General features: G+C 39.3%; 1 protein-coding gene across 8 annotated transcripts in view; it reads left to right on the top strand.

The window, feature by feature from the left end:
• Nucleotides 1-9624, top strand: part of sox5 (SRY-box transcription factor 5) — a 210874-nt gene extending 201250 nt beyond the window's left edge. For 7 of the 8 annotated variants that reach the window (XM_051890783.1, XM_051890781.1, XM_051890784.1 and 4 more), the window contains 4 exons: nt 2469-2574; nt 3209-3382; nt 4706-4922; nt 5307-9624. In XM_051890783.1, coding sequence (XP_051746743.1) covers nt 2469-2574; nt 3209-3382; nt 4706-4922; nt 5307-5601 — 792 coding nt within the window. In that variant the 3' untranslated portion in view covers nt 5602-9624. The remainder of the gene's footprint in view (nt 1-2468; nt 2575-3208; nt 3383-4705; nt 4923-5306) is intronic. The other variant, XM_051890786.1, reaches the window with a different exon arrangement.
• The last annotated feature ends 2766 nt before the right edge of the window (nt 9625-12390 follow it).

A 12390-nucleotide genomic window follows, 5' to 3' on the forward strand; every position in this document is an offset into this window, starting at 1 on the left:
GGTCCACGAGCCACAGCACAGGAAACGCCTTCGACCGCAGATAATAAAACACACTCACTTTCCGCGGAATTTGCATACAAATGCTTCAAAAAGCAGAGTATGTCAGTAAACAAGCATTAAATTATGGACACTTTTGCCTCGTCCACCGCTAATGGCGTGATTGTGCACATCAGCAGAGGAAGACGCTTGTATATACACAGGTGTCCTTGCTTCCTGATTTCCTCCGCCACACAGAGATTTGGTTTATTTCATAAAGCTCTGTGTGTAAACTCATATCAACATCACCAAATACACAGTAGGTAAATGCTTAACAAAAGCATGTTTATAGATGCGTTGATCACATCTCTAGTTTAGCACCCATACGCTCACACTTTGCCGGGGGTTTTTTTTTCTTCCCTTGGTCAGGCTTAGTGGCTGTGCTGATTGTTACTAGGTTAATGAAGGTGCATTAGGAATAATCCACATCTCCCAAGCACTCTATCCTTATTATGATTTACCACAGATCAGCTGCACTTTACCCTGACCACAGCTTTACATCCTCACACACACACAACTGCCATCCACGCTGCACTTTTCCACATGTTTAGAGTACAGAGGGTTATTTTTGATTAAGGCCACACATTCAGATGCTGAGAAAAACACCAGACTGGTTGCGGTCAATGCGAGGGCAGCACATGAGAAAGAGTGTTATCAATGATCTCTGTCTTAGAGAAAAGTAGATATTGGAGTTCATCTGAATGATGCTGTTGCAAGCAAAGTTTTCTCTCCTGTATCTGATGTATTTCAGGTTGAAAAGGAGCTTTCTTGAAAAATAGACTTAATTCCCTTAAAAGCATTAGTTACGTCACAGCTATGGCCCATGATTTGCTACTTAATAGTCTTCTTTGCAGGGGTGTTAAGGGAGGGGTATACTTATTTTAATAGAGCATCTGTAGTGCAGTATGAGTCAATATTTTTTGTCCATTTTCTTGTAATTTTCAAATGTGTATTTTTGTCAACGTTTAGAAGTACAGTAGCATATAGTTAACTTAAAAGATAACGGACATGGACTAAAAGTCTCAAAACATAATCTTTGAGTCTTTAAACTGGATTGTGGTGGATTGTGCTGAAATGTCACATGGTAAAGTGGCACAGTTGTTCTCTCACAATTTTTTTTTTTTTTTTTTTTTTTTTCCCCCGTTACTCAACTTTTACCTCCTACGTGACTGAGGTCCACATCAGCCAGCCCATCTGATGTTTGTTTTCCTCTTCAGTCCATTATCTCCTGATTTTAGACAATTACTGTCCCTCTATGTATTAACCTCAACTCTCTGAGAGAGAGTGCGCTGCGCTCTTTGAACATATTACCCAGAAACACATGGTACAGTCAAACCCCTGCCTTGTTCCTAAAGCCGTTTGTGTCACACTAAGATAAATGGATTGTGGGAGATGAGCAAGGTGAATCGTCTATGAGATGGAGTTTTAGCGTCGATCCAAACAAGGTTTAGGCCTAGTTAGCCACGGCTGGTACATGTAACTACACAAGCTTAAAAGCATCTTTATCTAAAATTAGCTATGTATTCTGACGAAATATAATTTGTGCTAGCAACAAATGTATACAAGGCTAATATTTCATTATAGTGTAGAAGATTTTTTACTAATTTATTAAAGTACATATACCTGCAGTTGAGATGAACTGGAGTGTTAACGGATAGCTTTCACCAATATAACAGACCTTCTTGTGTATAAAGCCGAAGTTTTCATGTTGTCACATTATCAAACCTGATCATCTCTCTCAGTCTCTCTCTTTGTCTCTCTGGGGAGAGATTCTCTCTCCATTACACATTCATTTAAACCCCACTCACTAACTCAGTCTGAACAATTAAATCTCGATGGCTGCAAAATGGTGTAATGCATTTCATTACAGAGTCGCAGAAGGCCCAGGTCACTCTCTAATGGTGAGGACTCTGTCTGCGAGTGTGTTTTAAACGTAGCGTGGATTCAGGATGGAGTCTAATTGACTAATTAAGCCCCAGATGCAGCTCCGGGGGGGGTGACGGGGGGTGTGCATGTTTAGAGAGAGCAGGGGGTGTTGTGTTGAAATATGCAGCCCAGCTACATTAGCCATGTAAATGCATAGTAAATCTCTTTTTATTGGGTGTAATAAATACCCAGGAGGCTGTGCGGTCCAGCCCCGCTCTCATCTCTAGAGCGCTCACGCTCTCTAATGCATTGACCTCAGGGCTAAGCGAGAGAGACAGAGATCGAGTGAGTAAGAGAGGGAAAGAATAAGTGTAAATAGATTGCAGGTGGCATCCAGGCTACTCGTATTTGATGGATAAACATTAACTCACATTTTCTTTCTTTTTTTTCTTCCGATTCTCTTTCCATGCACTTGATTCATCAGTTCATTGGTGTTTATGCAAATTAATCTGTTGATTTGTCAATTATGAATCTAAATGGATTGGTTGTATATTGTGTGTGTACAGGATAAAGCTGCTCTTGAGAGCCTAAGCCAACAGTTAAAACAACAGTCTGAAGAGAGCAAGTTCACTCACGCAATGATGGACTTTGGCATCAGTGGAGATTCAGATGGTAACTTTTTTTTTTTACCGCCCATCATAAATTCATCTCTCAATTGATATTATTGTCTTATCAAAAAGTTCGGTTTAAAGTTGTCATGAAATGAAAATTCAAATGTATTTTCTGAATGCTTTTTATTGATCTTATTCTGAACAATTCATCCATGCATGTTTTAATAAAAAAAAAAAATTAGCTTGATCTTCTGGTGAACTCTTCTCTGGTGACATATGCTGGACTTCAATTATTTTGTCTGCAAAAATCCCACCCCTTTCTTAAAAGACCAAGACCCCATCCTAATTTTTTTCTTTTGGATTTACTTGGATATTTGACATACAGAAGACATTGCGATAAAGTTAACGTGAAATAAAAATTGACCCTATTTACTTCCCTATAATCTTAATTGTAATCTTGTCTTTATTGTAATCTTGGTGGCTGATGCTACCTGTTTTTTTTTTTTTTGGTTTTTTTTTTTTTTAGCTTTTGTCTGCAAATTTGCTTTTAATCATACTCCATTAAGATCTGAAGTGCCAGGTTTTATTTGTTTTTGTTTTTTTATTTAATTGATCACAGCCAACCATATATTTATGTCTTCTTTTATGTGTATGGTACATATGAGCATGTTTGTCCCCCCGCTTTCCTTCTCCAGGAAGCCCGAGTGTGTCGGACTCACGGATCTTCAGAGAGGCTCGAGGGCGTGGCAGCAGCGAACCGCACATCAAGCGGCCAATGAACGCCTTTATGGTCTGGGCTAAAGACGAGAGAAGGAAGATCCTTCAGGCCTTCCCTGACATGCATAACTCAAACATCAGCAAGATTCTCGGTGAGATAGAGACAGCACCAGTAAATCTCTCCAACCACTTATCTAACCACTTCAGGTTTACTAGCTCCGTCTCTGTTTCCATTTGTGCAGTTTTTGACTCAAGGATTTTGATAGAGATTTATTTTCAGTCCAACTTTGATTCACCACACACTGTATTCCCTAATAGGCTGAGATTTGTGGGTACATTAAATGTGGGTGGGGCTTAAAGGCTGGCTCCTTTGGGAAGAACTATGCAGTCATCGACAGAGAATCCCCTCTGTTCTTCCTCCTCAACACACACACACACACACACACACAAAGCCCTCTCCCGCACTGCATTGTGTAACCACCGCCTAATGAATCGCTCTAGAGGGCCGACTCCAACAATGATGATATAATTCATTATGCATTAAACCAGCTCTCCAGTCTGTCTGACATTTTCTCCAGACCTCTGGGATTGTGTTTGACATTTTAAAGAGCTCCTAAGCGTTTTATAACGCCGGAAAATCTGGTTTTAATAAGGCCCCGCTCTCTCAATTGTTAACAGAAGGAGTTTCCCCTTTCCAGCACTGGGTGCATGTCAGGGCCAGTGGTGACAGCTTTTACCCATTAAACATACAGTAGGACTGTGTAAATTCAACACAGACTCACATACACACACGCATAACACTCTGAACACACATTTGCTGCAGTTTTTGGGACAGTGGCCTGTGTACCAGTGTGTAAACGTGTGTGTGTGTGTGTATATATATGTGTTCACACGTCTTTATTAATAAGAAAAAAGAGACAGGCCACAGGTACGCCTGTTGAGCTCTGATAATTAGATGGAGTTGTGTTAGTGGCCCACTTAACCCGCTGTCACCTGGAATAATGTCGCACGTCACTGGTGTGTGTGTGTGTTTTGGAGGGCAAAGAGTACACTCTATTCTTCTCTGTTTGACATCAGCTCCACTCAAAGGTACTCATTAGACCAAACAAAAACCCTCTCTTACTGCAAAGTGCCAGTTTTTAAGGCTAACGATAGGCACTTAAAAACCATACTGAAGTGTGAGTGTATTAGAGATGTGCAAAATTACGTATTTTAAAAATCGAATAGTCACTGGGTTGACTGAATGATCAGTCAACTACTCTGTCTTAAAGAAGCCCTGTATAATTAGGCTGTTTTGAGTTCACCTGACCCTGCACATTTTTTTAGGGGACATTTGCATTGGGAAGCTCAAAAATACAACAGCCAAAACACGACCCTCTAAATGTTTATGGCTGTAGCAGCTATCCCTGCCATTCTGTCTGAATCATAAGTGTGCATGCATGTGAGCTTCTCTAAACACCTTGTTGTTTCTGCAGGTTCTCGTTGGAAGGCCATGACCAACCTGGAAAAGCAGCCATACTATGAAGAACAGGCCCGTCTTAGTAAGCAGCACCTAGAGAAATACCCAGACTACAAATACAAACCACGGCCCAAACGCACCTGCCTGGTGGATGGAAAGAAACTGCGCATTGGTGAATATAAAGCTATCATGCGCAACCGCAGACAGGAGATGCGCCAGTACTTCACCGTAGGGTTCGTAGTTTCATTAAATAACTTTTATTAATGTATTCTTTTAAAGTCAACATGAAATCAAATTGACCCTTATCAATTTTGTAACACACATTCCTGATCTTACTGTAAACGACTCATTTGCTCCGCCTATGAAACGACTTTCCTAACCAAACCCTCATATTTTTCAACCCCTCCCTTTTTTACTATTGAATCAATTGCCAATAGATTAAATAAAGTCCTGCCTCACATTTTTTCTTGTTAAATTTCCAGTTTTCAAACTGGCTCAACTTGGTTAGTTTGCTAGCATTTTTAACACAAAGTTGTATCCATGTATATGTATTCAACAATCTGACTAATGTTTTCGCCCAGGCCCTGCTAACAGATTGTGTGTTTATTGTACTACAGACAGCAGACCCAATTACCCTTGTCCTCAGCGGGCGTTGTGTACCCGGGTGCACTCTCTATGGCAGGAATGCCCTCTCCACAGATGCCCTCTGAGCACTCGAGCATGTCGAGTAGCCCCGAACCAGTCCCGCCCACCAGCCAGCCCTCATACCTCACACACAAAGGGGAGGAGCCTCGTGTGAAGGAGGAGGAGCTCAGAATGGATGACGGCAATGGCGACGCCTACGATGACTTTGACTATGAAGACGACGACGGAGACTATGGCAGTGACAGTGAGAATCACATCACTCAGTAAACCTGCCAATCACAGCCATCTCACCAGTCACCAGGCATCTCACGCAAGCAAACTTCATTCCGCCCCCCATACACCGTCCAATCAGGACTCCTCCGGAGCCAAGCCTGATATTCACAGCAAAGCACAGGACCTGTCAATCAAAGTGACTGTTACATGAAAAGGAGGGTCTTGTGAATGAAGTGTAACACTTGCCCTGACTCCCGCTGAGCGAACGTACCGCGGCAAGTTCTTATTGAATCACGAGTAAGCTATGACTACATAGGAAAAATGACCCTTGACCGGTTTGTTATCAAGACATTTATTACTAAGGACCTGTCAGTCGACCTGTCATAGACACTTTAAAATGGTGGACCTGTTTGTTTCTAAAGAGACACTTTTAAACCGCTTTTTTTTTCTTGGTTCTATAATATTCTCACTCAGGTACACAGTGCCAACAAGTGGCTTGTGAATGTGATTTTGTTGTTTTTGTGCTACAGTTTTAATAGAGAAAAAAGACATTTATTTTCCTCTTCACCGTAAAGCACCTGACAGGAGTAAAATGACAAAAATTTCCTATTTTTGTTTTCTCTTCGGCGTGCTATTAGCTGAATCTCTTTCTATCATCATCACGCCCATGTTCTCTCACTCAAAGATGTCTTTTCTTTTGGACGAAAGGATGGGAAGGGAGGATTTGCGTCCCTTCACTCAGGAGTTTGGACACCGCTGGATGACAGACAATCCCTCCTTCCTCACATCTTTTCCTCTTGACACGCTTTTACTGTTCCTTTCTCCTCCTCTTCTGTGGGAACTTTGGATGTTGACGTCTCTCTCAGGTGTGGAGACAAACTTTATGAGATAGCACAAAACTTTGTGTTTGGTGAACAGCTGACATGACGATGGTTATCATGGAGAGTGAAGCCTCGAGCAGAATTATTGTACGCGTGCACATTTCTTTGTTTGTGTGTGTGGATGAATGCGCCTTTTTCTAGGTTTTAAGTTAATTTTTGTTACATGTAGACAGTTGATGTGCTGGTCATGTGAACATTACCAACAACAAAAAACTATAATATTCAAAACGTACGATTCATGCTAGCTGCCAGATCCGTGCGAATGGAAACCAAATGTTTAATAACACTGCATTTATCATTCCTTTACTTTCCTTTTCGACCGATCATTCCTTGATCGATTGTTCATTTGTTTGTTTGCTTTTTTGCCTGTCATTCTCATTGTCTCCCTGAACAACCCGCTTTTTGTCGTAGCTGGGTGCAGGGAACATTGCACCTCATTCCGAAAGGAAAAGAGGAGATGTGGAGAGAAAAGCTCTCTAGAGAAGAGTCTGTGCCTGAATGGCGTATTGAAAGAGGAGGAGAATAGAGTTCCCACAAGCCCCAGTGCTCAGCACTGTTTTCAAAAGACAGCTCTGAGAGAAACCAGGGATCTCCGCACAAGACAAGCACGAGTGTGCGTTTCAATCAGCGCCCCTTAATATATCTCACATCTCTCCTCCTCCACAGGGGTTTGTGTTGTCTCTCTCTTCCCTTTATTTCCCACACTTTTTTCCATCTATCACTCCGTTTATCAGTGCAGAGGAGTCTCCGAGCCGTGCCATCAGTCATCCACTCTCTGTGTGGCTCTGACTGACCCACTCCATCTTACTGCACCTGTGTGGCTGCTTTTGGCACGGCGACAGCGTTTGATTGACGGCTGCCCCAACTGTAACTACTCTGCCAGCCTCTCTCTGGCCTGGTGTGGGCATAAGCCGGCAGCTGGATGAGAGAGAGTCACAAGCTGTTAGGTGAACAGCAGCCAGACTCCAACCATTAATATCTCTGTTTTTTTTTCCCGAAAGCTGTCCACTCACAACGCATATCAAATCATATATTCCTATTGCACACATATAAGTAAAAACATATTCGACTTTTCTGGCCTACTTGAGATTTTTTTGACAAAAAAATGTTAAAGGTACTCAGACGTCTGCAGTGCTAGCCAAGTGATGACCGAACGCATTTTGCGTGCACGTCTTTGTCTAGTTTATTCGGTTCGATGAGGTCCAGTCCTGTCTGTTGTTTGTATTTATGTTCTGCCTCCATGTCAACGTCACTCTGCTGTTGAGGTTGGGAGGAGCCGTTTCAGACTCTGCATGTCAATGTTTTAGTTTGTATTTGCAAATACTGTATTTTATTTTCATTAAAACTGCCTCTAGTGTAATAATATTATTAACAATAATTATAAGAATAGGCAGCATTTCCTAAGTTTAGTAAGTTATGTACAGTATAATTTATTATTTTCATCCAGTTGGATTTTTTTTTATGATCGTATGAAAACTGCGCTTGATAAAGCATTATATTTAGCTGGGTAGGTATTTAGATCTAATTATTATGTTCAATATTCTGTTTTTTGTTTTCTTTTTTTATTATTATTTGTTCTTGTTTTTTTTGTTGAATTAATCCTGTTCTGACGCTGGTATATTCTCTGAGAAAGTGGTCACGGTGAACTGCTGATATGAAGGAAAAGAGACATTTCTCTTTTTTTCATTTTCTTTTTCTCCTCCGTGCATCATTCATGAACTCCAAACACATTACTTAAAGCACTAGGACTCTGGACATTCGGAGACAAACATAAGAAGAACATGATATTTTTATTTGTAATGGTTTATGTACAATGTGAAGTTTCCTATCTGTTAATTCTCTTTTACTTTTACTGAAGATAAAGAAAACAGCTATATTATACCCCAATTGTTATTGAACAGAAAGAGCGGCGTGGATCTTGTTTACTGATATTTGTCATCCTCTCCCTTGTGTTTCATTGGAACATCATTGGTTTAGATGAATACATTTGTTTACCTATTGTGTCAAATTACAGTTCAGGGTTGCCGTACACAGCACCTAACCCTTAAAAGGATAGTTCACCCCAAAAATGATTGAATTTTGCCAAAACCTGTATGACTTACCTTCTTCTGTAGAACACAATAGGAGACATTTAACAGATGCTCCGAGCTGCTTTCTTCCATACAGTGACAGTAGATGGGGACCAGGGGCTCTGAAGCTCTAAAAAGAAAAAGAAAAACATCATAAAACTGTACTATACTTCTCTGAAGCCATATAATAGCTTTGGGAGAGAAACAGACTGAAAAGTAAGTCATTATTCACTGAAAATCTTGCTTGAGCACCATGGTCACCAGTCAGTTCATTGTATGCAAAAGAGCAGCTTTCACAATCTGCAAAACATCTTGTGTTTCACAAAAGGAAAAAAAGTGAAATGGGTTTAAAAGACAAGGTGGCGGGTGACTATTTCTTTTAATCAGAAGACATGGCCTTTCTAAAATGGCGATCAGATTGTCTGATTCCAGTGAAGCTCCATTGAATGGTCATATTAGATGTTTTTATCTACAGAATTGTTTTAGCTCCACACTATGTCTCCCTCTGTCAATCAAGCTCACTATAGTGACATCACAATCACACCTTGTCAGATAACGAAAGTCACAATCACAGAATAGCCGCCATCTGGTGTGACCATGCTTTCACAATAATTCCCACAATCATATCAATTGATAGAGACACGTATGCTGGAGAAAGGACTGGCTGGTTTAACATACAAGGTCATGTTCTGTCAACTAATTATTTGTCGGCATGGTAACCTCATGGTCTTTTTGAACACATACTCTGATGATGGCCTGTATTATGAACAATAATTGATAAGACAATCAAAGTCATGTGTGGAGCTCAAAACAATGTTAAATGACAACAAACAAAAAGTACTTAGAAACTTACCATTTCAACTTGAAAATCGAGAAAGATAATTATGTAAATATAGCATAGAGTTATAGATTTATATTTTGTTCATAACACAGTGTAATATAAGTTGTATATTTCTTTCTCTCTTTTATTGATGTTATTCATGCCACAATAAAAGCAAGAGTTACTGTACTCTTATGGAAAAAAGAAAAAAAAAGCAAGCCGTGGGTTACCACCATCTGTTCTAAGTTGACGTTTTTCAGTATTACTGCCAGTCAAGGCTCAAATAAAAACAGCAACGTGTTCTGTATCTCTACTGTGTGTCTGTGGCTCCTTTTTCTGCCCTACTGCAACTCACCAACTCCATAATTAAACTCTAGCACTGTTAGATGACAGTCCAGAACTGCCAAAAAACACACTGCACACTAAATACTATCTGTCTACGCTTACGTGCCAACATATGAAGCAATCGCAAGATTTTTAGGCCAAACAAAGGGAATTCCCAGCGCCGAACGTCATTGTATGAGTCTGGAATCACACTGGACAGTAGGACACCTGCTGAGATTACAAATATTTGTAGAAGAGTCTTCATGAATTACACAGTATTGTTAACAAATCTTAAAGGTTTGTCTTGATCACTCCCCCTCAAGTAGGTGGTCACAGATGTTATATCATTAGAAAATACTTTCATACCAGACTTTCTAAACCACTCATTTCAATTAGAAATAATATTTGTGACACAAATCAAAAAATTGCCCAGTGTTATCATACAATTACAGCATCCATCGCAATAAAAATTCCACTTTTATGTGTGTATAGAGTATGTCTGGATTAGATTTTTGTCAAAATAACAAGGTTCTGGTGCTGCCCTCAAAGGAGCGTAACAGTAGGATTTTGGAAGTAAAAATCGCATTCATTTTATATACACTGCGGTTCAAAATTTTGGAAACGGTAAGATTTTTAAATGTTTTTAAAATAAGTCTCTTATGCTCACCAAGGCTGCATTTATAAAAAAAAATTGTGAAATATTATTACAATTTAAAAGAATATTTTCTATTTTAATATATTTTAAAATGTAATTTATTCCTGTGATGCAATTGTCTGAATTGTCGTCATCATCATTACTCCAGTCTTCAGGGTCACATGATCCTTCAGAAATCATTCTAATATAATGATTTGCTGCTCAAGAAACATTACTTATTATAATCAATGTTGAAAACTGTTGTGTAAATTTTTTTTATCAGAATTCTTTGATGAATAGAAAGTTCAAAAGAACAGCATTTATCTGAAATAGAAAGCTTTTGTAAGCACTTTCTACACTACTGGTCAAAGTTTGGGGTCAGTAAGATTTTTTTTGTTGTTGTTTTATAAAGAAATTAATACTTCTATTCAGTAAGGAAAACAGTTATTTTAAATTGTAATAATACTTCACAATATTACTGTTTTTTAAATCAAATAAATGCCGCCTTGGTAAGCATAAGATATTTCTTTTTTTTTTTTTTAAGTGAATTTATGTTTTTATGTTGTAGCATCATTTCAAAGTTCATTCCCTTATAAAAAGGAAACAATCTTGTACTTTTGTCTTTTTTCCAATTTTCAAATACTTTTTTGCTTCAAATCAAGGCTTATAATGTTGTGACTCTATTTGACTTAGTTTCAAGGTTTATAACTCTCAAGAGAAATGTCTGAAATGCCTCTGGAGAAAATAAATGAAATGCTTCCGAAATCAAGGCTGCTTAAAAAGTCACTGCATTTAACTTTTAGTTGTAGTTTTACTAGGTACTTAGAGTATGTTATCCAAAAGCAGTGCACTCAATTTTACCACCAATAAGAAGGCCAGATGTTGAAAGCACAATGGATCACATCCAATGAAATGATTTAATTAACCACATCAAGCATGGTGGAATGGAAACAACTGAAAGGAAAATGGATGAAGGTAAGGTTATCTTTTGAAAATCACAAACTTTATGTAATGAAATGTGATAGTCAGTGTTAATGTGTTAATGCTTTTGTAAAAGCTGCTGGGTTCAGAGCTCTTGTCTTTCTGGCCCTGTAATGTGTTCCCTCTCTGGTGGGTCTGTGCTGCTGTCTTGAGTGTTTGTCTGAGAGGGAGTTAAGTACTCCAAATTTTCGTATAAACGCAGTGGAAAGTGGGCTGGAAAATTGAGTCTTTAAGTCTTTAAGTGAAGTAGCGTAGCTCCTGGCACTGTAAATATTTGATTTTTTGCCTGTAGCTAATACTGAATAGAGTGTTTTGTAAGAGTGTGTGTGCGTTTCTGTTAAGTATAAGGCAAAGTACAGAAAAGAAACATCTGATTCATTGAGTTATCTTTCCTGCTGTCTATATTGCCGTCTCTGCTGAGTGTTGAACAAAAAAGAGGGCAAGATGCTTTCACGAGGCAACAACATCAACTGAGGGAAGCAATTTGCATAATTCAGAGTGTGTATTTACTGTTTTTACATGTTTGTAAGCTCATGCTAGCTTATGTATTTTTACAGTTACCATGTCTGTGTACATGATGCATATGTCTGTGTGTGTGTGAGTTCCAGAGAGCTTCTGCGACAGCTCAGTGAAATGTGCAGATTTGAAGCGTGGGTGTTTGGAGATTGAGTGAAAACGATGTCACATTAATGATTTAAAGTAGGTAATAGGATGTGATGTGCCTCCAGAGCCGCCAGCTAAGCTGAGTTTAAGACACTCCGCTAATGTATTCATGAAGAGGGGGGGATTAGAGAGTACTCAGAACTCCAACACACACGCAATCACACACACATTACCAATGACAGACAAATGTGTACGCACACGACACCTTAGTGCGACTGAAGCCAAACGCATCTGCACTTGCACTACAAAGGCGAAATGTTAACACGCATGCCATTCAACATCACTGGGGCCAAATACGTACGACTGCCACCAAAGCAAATGTTAGACAACAGGTTAAGCACTAAAAATAAGCCTAACCAAACAAAATCACCAACCACCAGACACTTAGAACTTCACATACCCACGAAAATATGACAAAAACCTAAACAAATACACTAAATGACATTACCTTTCAAAAGTTTGGGGTCGGTA

The sequence above is a fragment of the Ctenopharyngodon idella genome, chromosome 4 (assembly GCF_019924925.1).
Source record: "Ctenopharyngodon idella isolate HZGC_01 chromosome 4, HZGC01, whole genome shotgun sequence".
Lineage (NCBI taxonomy): Eukaryota > Metazoa > Chordata > Actinopteri > Cypriniformes > Xenocyprididae > Ctenopharyngodon > Ctenopharyngodon idella.